Consider the following 18953-nt stretch of genomic DNA (forward strand, 5'->3'; position numbering starts at 1 on the left):
GTAATAGTGAGTGTATTACCCCTCCATGCCCCCTCCTGTTAATGCTCATGTGTATATATTTTTATCTCGTAGAATGAATAACACACGACAAAGCACTGGTACCGAAACCATCCATGGGTTTATTTGTTTTTGGTATTTAATGTTGCATTGTGAGATCTTTCAGTCAAGCTACATATAAAAAACTGTTTGTGCACTCTCACGTCGGCCAAGTATGTCATGCACAGCATTGCACTGTAAATAATATCAAAGCTATACAAGTGACATCTCATGTCAACATACAAAAATAAAGATATTATGTACAAAAGGAACAAAACGGTTTTATCTCAATATTTAACATTTTGCAGTATTTTCATACAACTGAAAAACACCTTCAAATAAACCAAAGCAGTGTGATGAATAACACGAAACAAGACCCACTGAGAAGTTGATTCTCTCTTCTTCCTTTTCAATTTTTTTTTTAACAACTAGGTCTATTTCTATTTTAAATATAGTAATAAAAAGAAAAAAACATCTTGATGGAACAGCATGAAAAGAGGTATAAAAGATTGGCCATGGCTTGTGTCAGTGATCCAGGGAATAAATAACTGTACGGTTGAGCAGTGAAAGTGGTAGATTGTGGTGATTTCCATGGTTTTCAATGAATCCTGGATCATCTGCTAAAGCAAGTCAAAACCTCTGGACATAGATAGGACCTTTGCAGCATTTATGTTCAGCCAAACTTAACCTATTGTCTAAAACTGGTGCGAGATTCTACCTAATTTGTGAAATAAAAAAGATTTCTCCGAAATGTGTCTCTGAAGTTATCAAGAGTAAGTTTTTAAAAAATATAAAAATGGTGTTCATTTCCCAAGTATGTTGAAACAAAAGTGTCCTGACTATGCATGTGGTACAGTTCTACTGGGCAGTGAGAGTACAGTAAAAGGCATACTAGTTAAAAATGTTGCCCCCCCTCCCCCTATAACATTGCTTATTATCATTAACTGGATATGTAAATGTAAATTTTAAAAAACAAACGCCATTTATTCAACGTTGTGGTGGCATCAGATGTACAACTTAACGACAACTCTGAGAAACTCGATGTACACACGCCTCAGTGGTACAAAGATCAACGGTGCCTAAAATTAACCCTTGGTTGAGGTTTGTGCTCATCCATGGACCACTAATACTGCCGATGACGATTCTTAAGAAAAAGTGAGTTTGAATGAACGACGCGATGGCAAATCCCGCGGAAAGTGATGACAATGCAATAACAACACGGAGAGTGTCTCTACACGGCACACAGACGGATAAGTCCACTGTGTTGCGGCCCCCCCGAGGGAGACGTGGCTTTGGAAGAAGGTCGGGCAGGAGAACTGGCTCGCAGAATGCACGGCGACAGGGCACACCAGCGTTGATCAGAGACAGGGCCCACGGGTCATTTGAGACAGGGGCTGACCACTGAGGGGGTAGGGGGGTACACGAGTGCCACATTGACCCGTTCTGTGCCGTTCTTTGGACAGATGATTTCAGTCAGGCCCTCCGGGCGCGGCTGGCTGAGCAGCTCACCTGGGAAAGAAACACACCCACACACAGGTTAAAACCACCTGCCTTACATTGTGTAGCCCCCCCCTGTGACACACACACACACGCACACACACACACACACACACACACACACACACACACACACACACACACACACACACACACACACACACACACACACACACACACACACACACACACACACACTAGAAGTAGCAGGTAATATCAGGCATATTCCAGAAGGGGGCTCTACATCACTTTGTTTGAATGTTTTAGGTGCGTGAGTGAATGAGAGAGAAGTGCAAATGCTTTTTTCTTCATGGCAAAAAATAAATAAAAAATGTATTTGTTTAAATAATTATAAGCTCACTAAATAGTCGTCGGGATCAACGATGGATCTCTTGTCTCGTGACAGCACGACTGTCCTGATTTCTTCACTGAGGGCGATGAGAAAACTGAAATAGCCTCTGAAGCCCTAGTAGGAGTTGAACTCACTGAACCCAACCAAATTTTTCCTGGTGGTATTAGAAGTCTTACACATATACCGAACAAAGGGGGGGGAAAGACCCGCGTTTCCAGACCCAATGCAAAAACAGAGTAGGCTCATAGCCCATTCCCAAGCACCCAAATCTCCTGGACAGAAGAGAACATGCCTGAGCTTGGTGCTTCTGCATGTGCTTATGGGCTCACAGGATTAGGTTTGGTTTTCTTTTTTTTATGCGGCATGAAATTAGTCATAAGTTAGCCAGACACAAAAAGGGTGTTCCAGCTATTATGGCTACAGAATCATCAGCTGAATCTGTCCTTGTGTCTATCTCAACAAGATACCGCCAGCCACGTAACCAGACTGACAACCACTGTGAGAATACTTGAAATGCAACAATACCAAATCGAGTGCTTACTGCTGGGCTTTCCTCCCCCTCGCAACGTTTCTATTCTCTAATCCAGCAGAAAGCCTGTCACCCTACCATGAAAAGAAAAACCCACTTCTCTAGACTATTTTGAGTTTCCTGTCTCCAGGAAACTCTCAATGGGATGTTGGCTTTCAATAACAGCGAAGGAATCCATTCAGAAATAGTTTCCAAAAGGCCTTGGCCCGGCAATTCCTCTTCCTTTTCCATTGTGAGTCTTAATGTAAGCAATATGGGCCTTAGAAATGGTGAGAGCGGGGGTCACTTGCTGTTGCTTGCTGGCTGGTATGCTGACCCAAATTGTATTATTAGAATTATGATCAATAGGTTCACTATTTTGCGATCACCATCATTTCCTTAAAGGATTTCAGCGTTTGTTCAACCCAGGTCTTATTAAAATGTCTGTTCCTGTCATTTAGAACTAGGGCTGGGTATTGGTACTCAATACATTTAAGGTATCTATTCAAATAAACCAATACCAAGTAGTATCTAAACTTCTCCATCCAAACAATACCTGCATTCGATTATTTTTGTATCCAGAGGGAAAAAAAAAGAGACTATTTGTATGGTTTTGCTCGTAGCAAATCACTGCAAGTGTTCCTCGATTAAATGCAACTGTGATTGACCCACTACCGCAGCAGCTACAAGCCAGCCAATCACCGCAAGCGTTTATCAACGTAATGCGACGTGTGATTGGCTCACTACCGCAGCAGCGGCTACAACAGTCTGTTAAAGCATAGGTTCACAATTATTTTTAAGTCTACCTTAAAACAACAGTCAGGTGTCCATATGAAGAGTGAACAGGGTTTTCCCTCGCCCTAATCATTCCTCCTGCACTGGCTATTTGTTTACGATTACACAGCCCAAGTACTTCATTGTACACTTTTCTACAGTAATTTAATAAATATTTCAATAATTTGAACACTTTCAAAATGTATAAGTGTAAAAATAATTTGGTTGGGGAGGAGTGGTGGCATTTTAGGCAACGGAATGCTTCCATTCACATGATGGGTGTTGTAGGGAAAAAAAGGTATCCAATGAAGTACTTTATTGGTATCAGTATCAGTATCACTTTAAGGGTACTCGTACTGGAACTGGTATCATAAAACATTTAAACATTACCAAGCCATATTTATAACTGTTAGTAGCAAAACCTCTCTGATGGCATTACGATTGTGAAACTTAACATTATACTGCAGCTTCTCACTGTGGCTAAATGACGTCTAACGGAGGAAGCGTTTGTCTTAAAAGAAATCTCCTTTTCAAAAATGAGAACCTGACAATAACGTGGAGGCTTGATTATAGTCCAAAAGGGACACAGATGCGGACAGCGGACGCGCACGGGGTTCTGCACATACTTCATTTGGGTGTCCGCATACATCACGCGCTCCACACAGGAAATCAAAACGGGTAACACCCAATCACCGCAGGCTTCCATGTTTTGCCAAACAGTGGCAGTAGAATTCACTTCGCTCGGAAGTGGAGAGCTACTCGCGGCTCTGGGATCTCGTTCGCGATCCGGTTCAGGAGTCGCCCATGACTCCGAATCGCAGACCAAGATCCGCGAGTCTGGGTCACGCAGGTGCAAGTTACAGCAACGGAATCAAACGGACCAAGAGTCGGAAAAAACTGAACAAATCTGTTCACTGAGCCACTTGCGAGAGCCAAATCTTCAAAAAGAGTAACTTTTCATCACTGGTGCATAGAAGTCGGATGACGGAAGTATAATTTGGCCTTGAGACATTCATTTCATGTTATGCAGAAAAAAATGGCGCAAACTATGCATTTTATCAGGATTTCCGACGTTTCTTATTGTCACTTGTGCAAACTAGCTATTTTGGCAAAAATGTTTGAGTTGTGGCAAATTAACTATCTTCCTGAAATTTCAATGTCAATAAATGGATACTCTTCATAAGTCTGGTCAATTTTTTTTTTACGCCTATTACAGCAGCTCTCAGTTTTATCACCTAAAAAAAAGAAAGTGTTACCCTTGTTACACAACTACAAGCTCATACTATGATAGTGACAAAATAAATTACAAATTTTAATTGTAAATCACATTTATGACAATCAACTAAAATGTCATGTGGCATCCTTGATGTAAGCACACAGCATTTTTCAGAATTTTCTTTAAATGTAAACGAAACATTATAATGATCAAAAATAACTCACTTATTGCCGACAAAAGCCATGGCAAACTACTGCATCCAGTGTTGACATTCCACAGTTTCAACAAACAACCATGCAAGTCTGTACTCATCTCCAACATGTATACCGAAAAAGTATATCTAGGTCAAGCACTTCCATTCATGATTGTCTGCGGCGTCGTTTTCGACAGAACGGCACGGTCACTCCTTGAAGAACTACACACATGTACGCACAGAAATGCTTTTTCGATGATATTTACACAAAGTAACAATGATTTGCATTTCTAAGTGCAACGTTCCAAGCTCAGCCAGTACTTCACACATGAAAGACAATGGAGACTGATGGGGAAAAGCCTTCTAAATTATGAATCATCCCTTCATCAAAAGTGAAGCTATAGTTTTGCCGGGGCATCTTTTTGAAATCTGAGTCAGAGTTTAGTCATGGGGCGCAGCAGAAATCAGCCAGAGTTTCCGGGAATAACCGTCCCCCGCCCCCCCCTTTCAACACCATTGGACAAATGAGGTCCTGAACCCGGACAACAATTAGCTTAAGGACCAGCAGAAAACCACAACGGTAGTTTAAAGTACGATTCTTGTCCAAATGGGGACTGACGTTACCTATTTCATATCATATTGAGAGCGTTAAAGGGTTATATGTATTTGCCCTTCCAACAAGGTTCCAAAAATGCTAGTACCACATTACGACAGGTTCCAACACATTTACTCGTAATATCAATTTTATGACTCGACGCAGGGATGAGACTTGGAGAGCGATGTGTGCAAACATTTTACTTTCAAAGTCTGCTCACATCTCGTGATAACTACCAAATCTAGTGATGGATTGCAAAACAGGAAGCAGCACATTGAAAGCAGTTCAACCCATTATTTAAGAAAAGGAAATTACTCAACGTGTTTGATTGTATACAACAACTATTCCCAAACCGAGGAATGCGTTAAAAAAAAAAAAATAATAATAATTGTGATTCACATTTTCAAACTCTCCAGGGCTCGAGACGAATGAAAGTTCTGACTCTTTTTCGTTTTTTTTTTTTTGGTTCCTGATGATTCACTCAGTAAAAAGAGTCGTTCACCAGACTTCCACTAAGTCTGAGCCAGTCTCTTCCAGTCCATTTCAGTTTTCAAACTGGCTGGTACTTTTGGGTGATCCTCGCTCAGATGAACTGAATGGCTGGAGGTTGAATGTGGAAGAGGTACCGGACTGTAAGAGGTCTGGTAACCACCGCTATACAGCAACCTAGGTCCCACCCACTAGTAATCACACCGATCATACAATTTAGTGTTGAGTGTGAATCTGACCGGGAAGTGTCTCAGAAGCCGACGTGCGGGACGATATGGAGCTTGACCTTTTCAAACCGGGTCGGAGAAAAAAAAAGAGCTGAGCTGACACCCAACATTGTCTGGAAATAGTCACCGCAGCTCAGGTTGCAGGGACGGAGACACATTCGCTGCCTAATGCTGCCAAGTAATGAGGTTAGAAATGCCTGAGTACTTAGACACAGTAAAGAGCAGCGGCCATTTGCGATGCCTCTATATGAAGCCTTAGTGTGCTCTGGCAGGAAGCGAGCAGCGAGAATGAACGAGATAAAGGCCGCCGGCTCAGAGGATTAGCGCTGGAGTGTTGTAACAGCAACAGGACCGATCAGGGAGCAGTGGGGTCATAAGGAAAATTACAAGAGATGAATGACACTCGAACAAGACTTCCAATGTCTTATAAATTTGTTTTGTAATTGATTTATTTTGTGATTTATTGAATTTGCCTTTTCTTTCTCCAAAGCTGCCTAATCTGTAGAAGACTGGATTGTGAGCTACGGCTGGAGCGTGCATGCCCTCACTCGTACGCTGGAGGGATGAGAGGCTTAGCAGCCTTCTGGTGATCCAGTGCGTGGGAGCTTGGGCTGTTGTGTGTGTGTGTGTGTGTGTGTGTGTGTGTGTGTGTGTGTGTGTGTGTGTGTGTGATGTGTCTGCCGATTAGATTTGTACACAGCTGGCCTGTGCTATTTGTTCTGGCTGCAGAGCTGGCGCTGCGATGTGTAATGCAGGTCTGGGTCTGGCGGGCCAAGTAGCCTATAGCGTGGTTCAGACTTAACCCGACACCAGTCATTTTACAAAGTCGCAAATCTGATCTCATTCGACAACCCCGTACGAGATTGATGCAGTGCCGAGAATACCAAAAAATGGAATGCTGCTCTGCTCCTGCCAGTAGCTGACATGCAATGGAAATTGGGAACAAAGACGCCATATGGTTCATTTGTTTCTTTCATATTCTATTCTGTCTGCAAAATAGAGAAATGAAGCACAATATGACAGTGTGATGATGCTTGGGAGTTTAACAGAGAAGGACACCCGGCACAAAAACAATTACAATTAATGGCCAAGATATTCTCACCAGTCTCATAAAGCATGGACAAAGACTTCTCCGCTGTGATTCGCAGGCCCTTAGATACTCAGTAAAGTAGTCCAGGGCTCAACAGTAACGGTTTCCCTCGGTAACCAGACCCGGTCAATTGGCAACCATTTCGAGGCTTCTGGGTGCCCCCTTTGTCAACACTTTTACATCAAAAACAGGGACAGCGAACAGCAAAACGTGCACTCCAAAATAAATACATTTCTTGCATTAGTGATATTTAAGTATTGCTGTTACAGTCGGAACCAGACGTGCACACCGGTATGCGCAGGCACCTGTTTAATAGACCATGGCGAAGCAAATTAAGTTGACTGACTGTGGGGTGGGTGAAAAATTTGACTAACCCGTCAACATCACAAGCTTATGTGCAAATTGATTGGGAAGTCTTGGCGCCAATCTGACTTGGTGCGACTGACAAGCCACAGGATGGATCTGGCATACAGGAGGCAACGTTTGCTCTATTAACTTATTATAGGCTAATTTTACGGTAATGCTTTGGAGATTAACGGCCAATCTTTGTGTTACTGTACCCAGGCTGCTGACAGCGCTGTTAGCCAAAGAGTCAATCACAGTGGACGGCAGAAGAGGTTATTACGTGAATTTGTGTGACTAAATTGTGTGAATTGTCCAAAACCGATCTGAAGAGTTTTTTTCTTTTGGGGGGGGGGGGGGGGGGGGGGGGGTGCAGCAACCCATTTTAGCTTTTATTTTCTTATTGATCTTGTTTATTTATTCTTATTGATTTTCTTTTTTTATCCGTCCGAGAGAACAACGCCACCCCAGTTCGATTAACTAGTGGACTCGTTCACTAACCCCCCGGGCCACACCAGGAGCGACATTGTCAGCTTCACAAAAGCATTGCGTCATTTGACGTTCCGTCAACTTCATCCGGGTCTGTCTTCATTCCGTCTACAACACGCTCGCGTAAACAGCTTTCAGCTTTCCCCAGCGATTGCCGATTGGAATTTTGCCCAAGCCCAAGCCTGGCTACCACCATAAGTATATGTCAGACCTTGTTTCACCAAACATGTGTTTGCATCCCTGTACAGGTAACTAATACTGAATTAAAAATGAATACTGGGTGTGAAAAAACATTTTAGTTAAAACTAGACAGAAAAAGATTAAAACTGAAATTATATTGTGTACTTAAAAAAAAAAATTACAATAATAACATTTAAAACATTTAATTTGTAGCTATCAAATATTAAATTCATATTTACAATTCCTGTCTGGCCCAGCTACGCAGCTGAAAAAAAAACCCCACTTAAATCACTATAGTGAAAAATGGTTGTAGTCATGATGGATGAAGATGCATGAATGATGGTGTGAAGATTTTTTACACACTAATTCATGTTTTGTTTTTCAAGAATAACAAAATCTGTTTCATCTACAGTTGTAACACAACAATAACTTTTCTACCACTCTTCCCTATGGTTAGATCACTATTCGTTTCAGAAATCAGACTTCTCAAAAAGTCTGATGGGAGTGGCACTAAAATGTGTATAAACGGGGCGTTTCACTTTCTTTCGCCTCCTATATGGTTAGACCAATCATGTTGCTGGAAGCGGGGCTGGCTTCTGTGGCCGGTTGTTGGGCTGACGGTGGCTGGGAGAAAGATTTTGACATATCACCCAACCCTAGTAGGATATCCTCGCAACACTCCGGAAACGGGGCGGGCTTAACACTTAAGCCGGCCCCCTGCGCCTGGGGAGAAAAGTCCAGCCCGTCTGGTTAGATCCCACAGAGGAGCTACTGCAGCACAAATGACTACTATGATAGAAAGGTGTCAGAACGCACAGTGCATCACAGCTTGCTGTGCATGGAGCTGTGGAGCTGAAGACCAGTTAGAGCGCCCATGCTGACTCCTGTCCACCGCTGAAAGCGCCTACAATGGGCATGTGAGCATCAGAACCGGACAACTGAGCAATGGAAGAAGGTGGCCTGGTCTGATGAATCTCTGGTTTCCGGCACAAACTTGGAGGGGTGAAATTTAGAGCACAATAGACTTAGATGCATTCGGTGCCAAATGACTATATGCCATGATGTATATACATTAATAGCTTTGTTATATGTGCATTTAGATCACATTTTACAATACCCCAATAAGCAATATCCACCATTCCCCTTTCTAATCCAAAGTTAATAGTTTAACAACCAAATGTATAATTTAGTATAGATGGTAGATACCAGTTGACCATTTCATTATAGTCCATTTAAGATGCAAAATGTCCCTTCATTTAAAAAGGACATCTATCCTTTTGTCATATAAACATGATGACATGAAAATACATTCATATATAAAACACAAATATGCCTGACTTAATGTCCGGTTGAACCTCTCACGACAAAATAGTCCAATCGACAGGTCGTCTCAGTTGTTAATCACACACTATAATCAAAATATGAAGTCACATTCATCCACAACAGGAAAGGGTGACATCACTGTTTCAGCAAAAAGCCGACTACACTAGTGTACGTCACATGTCTGCGATAATACAGGTTTATTCCACATGATGTAACAGGATTGTCATCTTCTAAGTGATTGCTCACCAGCGCCAGTGAGATTATGCACTGCAAAACAAAAATAATATCTATTTTATTCAGTGTCGTTATATACATGTATACACACATATTCGATTAGGGGGATTAGGGGTGTCACGATGCTCCAAATGTACAATTCAATTTGACTTTCGATTGTAAGGTCACGATTTGATTAGATTTAAACACATTTTTTCAGCACTCATGGCTATGCCATTGTTAGACTATCGAGTCTTGATTTGCAAAGAAAAGCACTTGTTTCTCAATAAGTAACTTTTATGTTAATATTAAAAACTATAAATAATAACAAAAATATGACAATATTTAAACAACACGCCTAAACAGTTAAGCGCTTTAGGGAAAATAGACTTTAGAATAATAAACAATAAATTACTTACTACACTACTTTTATGTTACTCACCAAAATAAACACAGAAAAACAAATGCTATTTTTGCCAGAGGGGAATGAAAAACCCCCCCAAAAAAAAACCAATGAAAGCAAACGCTAATTTGGATCGATTTTAGATTTCTTATCAGAATCATGACACCCCTAATGTAGATACGCAGGTACTCCTCTATTAACGACCTACCTGTTTGATGACTGTTCGGACTTAGGACCAGCTCTCTGACCAGTCTGTATTGTATACTGTGTACAATACCACAGCGTCTCAGCATCAAGCATCTTATCACGCATCACCCTTTATATACTATATATATATATACATATATATATATACACCCACACACACACACACTATATACATCTTATCTCATCACTGTTCTCAGTTTCAGTCTCGTTCCCGCAGTCTGTCAGTATTCACTACACTAACGTTTGCAATGGCCACGCCCCCTTACCGTGAAATAACACGGGTCCTCGCTTATCCACCAAGTCACCTAACAACTGGTCGAAGGAACGGAACTCGTCGTTAAGTAAGGAGTACATTTATACCAGTTTCCAGTATACTGTACGTTGGAATTAATATAAATAAATATCACTTCCCAGCCGACTTGAAGGGGGGGGGGGTGTTTAACTAATATCAAGTATTGATATCAAATGAAAATTCTGGTTTTAAATAAGACAAAATATTTCAAACTCCAACTTGTTCTGTTGCTCAAAATATAGAGGAGAAAAAAAACTTGGACAGTTGAAGTTAGACTGACAGGGCTCCAAATTTCCACCCGATCTGCAGTCTTGTGCTACAAACTTATGTTGCACAATTTCCAACTATTCCACCGTTAACTCTATAAAATTTACAAAGCCAGCAAATTACGAGGCAATTCCAAGGCTTGAAGCCGTGTTTGTATAACTACCTTATCTTACAGCATCAATTGAAACCAAGTGCTTCTGATTATATTACACCAAAGATAATTGTTGAATTGAATATACCCCTATCAGCCACAAAATTAAAACCTCTGACAAGTGAAGTGAATAACATTGATCATCTTGTCACAATTGCACTTGTCAAGGGTTGGAATACATTAGGCAGCAGGTGAAAAGTCAGTTCTAGAAGTTGATGTGTTGGAAGCAGGGAAAACAGGCAAGAGTAAGGACCTGAGCAACTTGGACAAGGGCCAAATTGTGATGCTAGACGACTGGATCAGAGCATCTCCAAAACAGCAGGTCTTGTGGGCTGTTCCCGGTATGCACTGGTTAGTACCTACCTAAAGTGGTCCAAGGAAGGACAATCGGTGAACTGGCAACAGGGTCATGTATATATGCGCGTGGGGAGCGACGTCTAGCCCGTCTGGTTAGATCCCACAGAAGAGCTACTGTAGCACAAATTACTACTATGACAGAAAGGTGTCAGAACGCACAGTGCATCACAGCTTGCTGTGCATGGAGCGGTGTAGCTGCAGACCAGTTAGAGCGCCCATGCTGACCCCTGTCCACCGCTGAAAGCACCTACAATGGGCATGTGAGCATCAGAAGCGGACAATTGAGCAATGGAAGAAGGTGGCCTGGTCTGATGAATCACGTTTTCTTTTACACCATGTTGATGGCCGGGTGCATGTGTGCCGTTTACCTGGGGAAGAGATGGCACCAAGATTGCTATGGGAAGAAGGCAAACTGGTGGAGGCAGTGAGATGCTCTTGGCAATGTTCTACTGTGAAACCTTGGGTCCTGGCATTCATGTAGATGTTACTTTGACACGTACCACCTACCTAAACATTGTTGCAGACCAAGTACACACCTTCATGGCAACGGTATTCCCTGATGGCGGTGGCGTCTTTCAGTAGGATAATGCGCCCTGCCACATGACAAAAATTGTTCAGGAGTGGTTTGAGGAATATGACAAAGAGTTCAAGGTGTTGACTTGGCCTCCAAATTCTCAAGATCTTGATCCGATCGCGCATCTGTGGGATGGGCTGGAACAACAAGCCCGATCCAAGGGGGCCCCACCTTGCAATTAACAGGACTTGAAGGATCTGCGGCTGCTAACGTCTTGGTGCCAGATACCACAGGACACCTTCAGAGGTCTTGTGGAGTCCATGCCTCGATGGGTCAGAGCTTTTTTGGCGGCACGAGGGGAAACCTACACAATATTAGGCAGGTGGTTAATGATGTGGCTGATATATACTGATATATATGAACCTACATTCAATATTTACATTGATGTATTTTGGCGGACAGAAAGACACTAATGAATACAAGGATAGGCCGATAAACCATGTGTTCATTACGAAATCACCTATGCTGCATTGCGCTGCCTGGCTGGTCATCTGAAGGGATCTTCAACTCTGCCTAATCCTAACATATCCTCTAAAGGGATTACCAGGGGCTTGCCTAGCGGCAGTGAGTCTGACAAGGTAAGACGATCTATCAATGGGAAAGTGCACCGCTTGAGCTTGGCGCACCACAGCTGATCAATGAACGGCAACACCCGGACCAATCATTCTCAGAAGAGGCAGTAACGGGTTTCTAGAATTACAAAATAACTTGACGGGATGATACTGTCAAACAAACAAACCTTTAGAAAAGGCTAAGGTTAGTGTCAAAATAAGACATTTTGAACTTCTGGAGTTATGAATGAGCTACCGGGTCTTTTCATAAAGAGCAGACGGGTTATTATCGGACAAGTCTATGGTTCTGGATTTAATTCTTCAATAGGTGTGGGCCCCAGACGGCTTAAGATATCTACTCAAAGCAATCTGCATGATACTGGTGCAATTAAGGTGCAGAGATGCATGTAATTTGGGAAAATATAAATGTCTCATTTGATATACATAACAATCTTAGAACAACCTTATGCATTGCTGACCAATTGTCTGAAATGTACATGCCCCCCAATATTCAAGTCTTATGACAGCTGGCCAATGATAGCCTACCATGCCAATAGGTAATGAAAAATAATTGTGTGGGAATGTGCAGGGCTGGAGTTTGTGGCCTTCACTTTGCTTGTCACTATGTTTAAAGCTCAGTACTGAGCTTTAAACATTCTGAAGAGTTCCCGTAACGCATAAAGTCAAATTTCACCAAAATCTTATCTCAGAAAAATAATTACCCGTGTAAAAGGTTCTGCAATATTACCTCAGACAGCAATTGAATCTGCGTTTCCTGACAATAGAGGAAACGCAACTCTTTTAAAGTCCTGGGGGTTTTCTCTCTGTCACCTAGACCGAGCAAAAGAAAAATTGTGTTGCAGAGTCCGTTATGTTTAGTCTGCTCAAGACTCTGCAGCTCCAACCCGACTTAAACACGCGGCAGCCAAAAATATCATTTCCATAAAAGGCTAGATGAAAAGCAGTGTCCTGATAGTCTAATATAATGATTTAGATGGAGTAATAGTTTGGCACCATTATGGGACATTGAGTTATTTCAAGCCTGAACAAATACCTAGGGGACATTCCTCAAGGTTTTTCGTGGGTTTTTTTATGGGCGATCTTAGGACAATAAAATATGTTTGGGGTGGGGCACAAAGTGTGTCAGACTCTGTTGGGTTGCTGCTTATAGACCTGTCATCGGGCCAGTCTTACAACAATACAATGTTTTTATACCGTTATACTAAAAGTTAGTTCCAGCCTGACATTCCAGTACTGGTTACTGTGTTGGATAACTGTCTTGGCAAGGTCAAGGGGGTGTTTCTCTTCACATTTTGAGGGAACAAAGCCCCTATTCTATGAATATTATCTTCAATCTTCCAGGTCTAAACAGTAATAAAAAGAAATATTAAGTAGCTACCAAGTTATAAAAGCAAGTAACTGCCATCAAATACATGACACAACAACAGACACTACTGTATTGAATTAAAAGAAAAATATTTGTATAAATAAATGTGTACTCTGTAACTCTTTGCATTATCGGCCTCAAACTATCCTCTTCAAGATCCCCTGCTGTCTGTCAAAACGCTAGCGTCTTAGCATGATCATTGATCCAAATCGTGAACTAGCGACTGGCAGCTGCACTGAAACCTCTAAGTGCCAAAGAAATGCTCCGAAACCACTTCTTCATGCCTAATGACTCGAAGTTGCAAGGCTGCAGACATGAACTAATCCACAGAGACTGCCAAAGTATTTTCCAGGGCCAGGGCCACGGGACAGAGTGTGTTGGGAAGGGGTAGTGAGGTAAAAATGCAACAAAACAAGATTTGACTGAACAGTCAGAGCGGACCGACAAAAAACAATGCGGATAAAACAAATCATCCTAAAAAAAATAAAAAATGTAGACTGAGGAATTTTGGCTAAATGTTCTAATACGTATAATCATTGATAAAAGTAACAGTACTGACATTCGAACTGGCAAAACAACCTGATGCCACATAGACCAGTCAACTCACATGTGTTGTCCATGTGACTTGGGCTAGCCTTTCACAGCTTACCCGTTTCGTTTCAGTGGTAAAACAAAAACAAACAAATTAAAAATAAAAAAACAACAACAATTCTTACGTCAAAATTTGTGTTCTTTTTTATGGTGTGTCACATTTGACATCACAAACTCAACGGAATAGGTGTGTGTCATAATTCCAGTGTAATTGGTGAAGAAAACAGTAGAGGAGCCAGCAACTCAAACAACCACCCGCATGAAACTGTAAAACTTTGCAAAAAAAAACAGCTCATCACCCAGCGAGACTCGGTTCCCTCCGTTCCTACAAAGAACCGTTCAAAAGAATCTGATCCAATCTGTATATCCACACTGGACCGCACACCGGCCTTCAGCAGCGAGGACCGGGCCCCCATGTGGGAAAAAAAGTCATTAACTTCCGATTTTGGATTCTAAATGGGATATGAAATAATCGAATGATACACAGATATTCCCGTCTATATATATGGCAACGTGCAGAACTTCAATGTGCGTCGCCTCGCGCCGGTCAAGGGGCCAAATTTAGCGGGTCGACCTGGGTGTCGGTTTATATCAGAGCCGATCGGAGCTGGAGCTGATAAAAACCTGTGTCTATTACAGGGTCATTTGACCTGGGACTGAAATCCTGGTGTTACCTTTCCCACTAATGACAAATGCCGGATGTTGGCAGGTTTTTTTTGCGCAGTGGGAAAGGGGTATAATACGGCACACCTGTCAATCACATTTCTCAGTGTAGTGTGTAAAGGCATATGCAAATCAAAAAGTTAATTTTTGCAACACACACACACAAACACACACACACACACACACACACACACACACACACACACACACACACACACACGGTAGTCCTGACAAATAGTGTTACGATAATGAAAAACAGTAATAATGACAATACTAATCTATAAAGAGTAATAAAAGTGTATGTTTTGCAAATGGATTCACTTAGAATGCATATGGCCTTCCATCTAATGTTTCTGAAATGTAAAATCTGTTTAGGCTTGAGAAAACATCTAAATCTTCAATTTAAACACACTATTCTAAGAATTTGTCACTATGTTCTCTCATGGGAAAGTCACAAAAAAAAAAAGATAACGTGAAAGGGTATGAACAAGAGAGGAAGAAAAAATAAGAGTTAGACAGTGCATAACCTACCTGGGAAGGTGTGCGGGTTGGATGACCCTCTTTTGAGGCACTTGGAACACAGAATATGCACAGAGTAGTGGAGCCCAGGCCACTCCTGTAGCAGCACATTCAACTCTTCGACAAGCGGAGTGATGGCTTGCCATGCAGTCCATATATTTGGCAGGGAAGCATGGCTAGCAATGGACAGGGTCTCTGACTGCACTTTTGCCCTTGACGGCCTGTAGCTGATCACCACAGGGACTTTACCGCGATAGGCAAAGATCTGATGCCTTCCATCTGACCTCTGAACTACGTGGCTGTTTATCTGCACACTGAAACGCGCAAATAAACCCGGCGGAAAAATGAAAGGGAAACTGTACTGAATTTGCAGCTGCTCGACGGAGAAGATCTGTGCCAGGTCTTCTCTTCTCCCGCTCACCCAGGCCTCTGCATGGGGTTCCTCGTTGATGACATAACTGGGGAACTTGTACCACACCGTGGCTCCGTTCAGAGGCTTGCTACGAGGTTTGTTGATGCAGTAGCAGATCCCCATCTTCTCCAGCAGCTCCATGATCAGATGAAGGTCCTGCTGAGTCTGTATGAGGGGCCTGAGGATCAGGCGGATGACATTGGAGGGCAACAGGCCATGTTGGATAAAACCTTCCACATGGTGCTGCAGATGAGTAACTCTGAGTTTCTCCCCCTTCTCCCCTTCCGTGACCAGACTGACCCTGCCTTTGTCCCCCCTCTCTCCTTCAGACAGAAGCCTGTCCAAAAGTGTGGATTTGTCCCTCTGGAAGAAGACATTCAGAATTGCAATAAACCGTGGGAGATTATGGAAAACATACTCTTTCAGTGTGAGACTGTCCTCAAAGTAGAGCAGTTTTCCGCTCTCGTGTAGGTAGGATAAGGCGCTCTGCAAACGGTCCTCCGTAAGCCCTGCCTGAAGGCCTAAACGGGCAGAGTCCCACCATGAGAGCCAAAGATCTTTGGGCTTGAAGTGCAACTCCTCAAGCATCTGCCAGGACTTGGGAAGCACGCGGTGGAGGTTGGGAAAGATGTCCCTGTGGTCTGCAACGGACATAAGCTTCTCCCTGAGCCTTTGGATGTTCTGCTGGCTTTCAGTGCAGCTAACACAAAGGACGGGAGAGAGGATCTGCAGCCGATGGTTGAGCATATACTGGAGCTGGGCTTTCTTTCGCCTGAGGTTCTTGTTAGAGACTCCATAGAAACAGATGTGGGGACTGGAGGAGCGGAGGATGTAGCCCTGCTCCAAGGCCTGGTCCACCTGCTGGGCAAGGCTTCCCAGGCACTGAGTGTCTCTCTTCTCCTGTAGTGCAATCTGCCTGTGTATATCTAGACTTTTTTCCTCCACCTCCATTTCTCCACAAAGGTCCGTATGTGTGCCCACCATACACACCACGGCATGGGGTACTTTGGCACTGAGAAGGTGGAGAAAGTATCCAACATGAGCATAAAAGTTCCTGGGCGAATATGTTTTAAGATTCACAACAATAATGTAGAGAGCACCAGGGGAGAGGAAAAAGGGTTTGATGAGGTCATAGTTTTGCTTCCCTGACAAATCATACACCAGAAATGTCAGACTGCGCTCAGCGTCGGCAACCCAGTCAGTCACTTCGATACCTTTTTTCCCCGGGACACTTTTAGAATCCTTCGGTTTGGTGATGACACTTTGCCTGAGCAGCGTTTTCCCAGCATTTGTCATCCCCATCAAGACTAGTTTGAGCCTTGGCTTAACCGCGAGCTGTGAATGTGCAAGTTCCTTTTGATAGGCCGCAATGTAGGGTATCCCCTTCATACAGACCTCATAGGGAGGTTGAATGAGCGGGTTATCTTTCACCTTCCAAATGTTGACTTTTGAGAGCTTTCCAAAATTATCTGGAAGAATGGCTATTTGATTACCCTGTAACACGAGCTCCTCCAGTTTCTCGAGCTCCACAATAGAATCGGGCAGATATGTAATGTTGTTATTATCCAGCCAAAGGTTTGCCAACCTGACTAGCTGCCCGATTTCCTCCGGAACAAAAGTCAGTTTATTCCTGCTCAGGTAAAGTTCTTCCAATCCTGTAATGTTTAAAATAACATCAGGGAAGTTCTCAAAATCATTTGAGGATAAATTGACCATCTTCAGTCTCTGGAGATTACCAAAAGACAGCGGCAGCACCGTCAGGTTGTTACCGTCCACCATTAAGCTCTCGAGATTGTGCAGGTGACAGAACGCGTCCGGCAATCTGGAGATGTGAAGACTGCTCAGCCAAAATATCTTAACGGACTGCAGCTTCATGATGTCTGCTGGCAGCGCCTCAAACTTGTTCCCGGAACAGTCCAGCTCCTCCAGGTCACCCAGGCTCAGGATTTCAGAGGGAAATTGGTTCAGCTTGTTGTGATCAGCATCCAACGTGCGCAGTTGCCTGAGCTGTGTGAAGGACCTGGGGAAATCACGGACGTCGTTGAAGCTGATGTCAAGCTCCTCCAAGCACTGAAGCACTCCGATTTGCGACGGCAGGTATTGGATTTTGTTGTGACTGACGCAGATCTTTTTTAATTGTCTCAGCCGATCGATGTCCTCGGACCAGCTTCTCAGGCAATTGTGGCTCATGTCGAGTTCCACGAGCTGCACGAGCTCAAAAACCACGCAAGGAATCGCCGTGAACTTGTTCCTGCGGAGGACGAGGATGCGGAGGTTGTTGAGCGCGGACCCCACGCCCTCCGGGAGCTCCTGGAGGGAGTTGTTGCCCAGATTGAGAACCTCTACCTCGTCGATGTCTTCGGGCAGGATGATCTTTTGGTTGTTTTTCGAGCAGAGGGTGAGCTGCCGCAGGTTGCTCCGCAGCTTCCTCGAGCGGAGGGCGGCGTCCCTCCACAGCCTGGCCGTCTTGAGGTTGTTCTCCCGGCCCTCCATGGTGTCGCAGCCCTACCCCATCCGCCTCCCCGTTTTCATCGGGAGTTCTCACAGGTCGCGCCGGGCGGGGAGCGTCGCGGGCGGGCGTCCCACGTCGATGCGCGCGCATTCAGCAAAGCCGTTGCTTCACACAAAGAGGGGGAGGAAAAAAAGACGGTGAGCGGCGCAAACCCCAGAGCGGCGGCACCCCGCGCATCCTTCCGCCACGCCGCGCAGCCGAAACATGCTCGCCGCCGTTGATATAGGTCTAAAAACGAGGGGGGGGCGAACAGCTCGACATTTCACGGTTCCCAGGGCGGGGGCGGGACGTATCCGTTTGGTAAATACCGAGCTCTCTCCCCCCCCCACCCCACCCCCCTTGCTCCGCGGAAGCGCGTGTTGTTGACGCCGTCGGGGAGTGCGGCCGCTGTCTCCCACGGCAGGACTGTGGAATAGCACACTGCGTCACGGCGCAGGACCCACCTCCCTCCCTCCCGTCCTCCCTTCCTGGTGCGGGGAGACACATGGCGGAAGTGAAAGTGGCTCAGCGTAACTGCGTACGCTGCGTTCAGGTGAAACTCGG

General features: G+C 43.9%; 1 protein-coding gene across 1 annotated transcript; it reads right to left on the reverse strand.

Annotated features, from left to right (window-relative positions):
- Nucleotides 1–99: 99 nt before the first annotated feature.
- On the reverse strand, nucleotides 100–18761 carry mfhas1 (multifunctional ROCO family signaling regulator 1). The gene is made up of 2 exons (XM_080018271.1): nucleotides 15499–18761; nucleotides 100–1545 (listed from the first exon to the last, which is right to left on the reverse strand). The coding sequence occupies exons 1-2, from the start codon at nucleotides 18389–18391 to the stop codon at nucleotides 1415–1417; spliced, it is 3024 nt and encodes a 1007-aa protein (XP_079874397.1). The 5' UTR covers nucleotides 18392–18761; the 3' UTR covers nucleotides 100–1414.
- Between the last annotated feature and the right edge of the window lie 192 nt (nucleotides 18762–18953).

The sequence above is a fragment of the Zeus faber genome, assembly GCF_960531495.2.
Source record: "Zeus faber genome assembly, chromosome: 17".
Taxonomy (NCBI): Eukaryota; Metazoa; Chordata; class Actinopteri; order Zeiformes; family Zeidae; genus Zeus; species Zeus faber.

What these genes read in the sequence shown, in the direction of transcription:
- mfhas1 (XM_080018271.1), bottom strand. Translation starts at nt 18,391, where the DNA reads ATGGAGGGCCGGGAGAACAACCTCAAGACGGCCAGGCTGTGGAGGGAC. An exon ending in CAACCCGCACACCTTCCCAG is followed by an intron (nt 1,546 to 15,498) that starts GTAGGTTATGCA and finishes TTTCTTTCCCAG; the next exon opens with GTGAGCTGCTCAGCCAGCCG.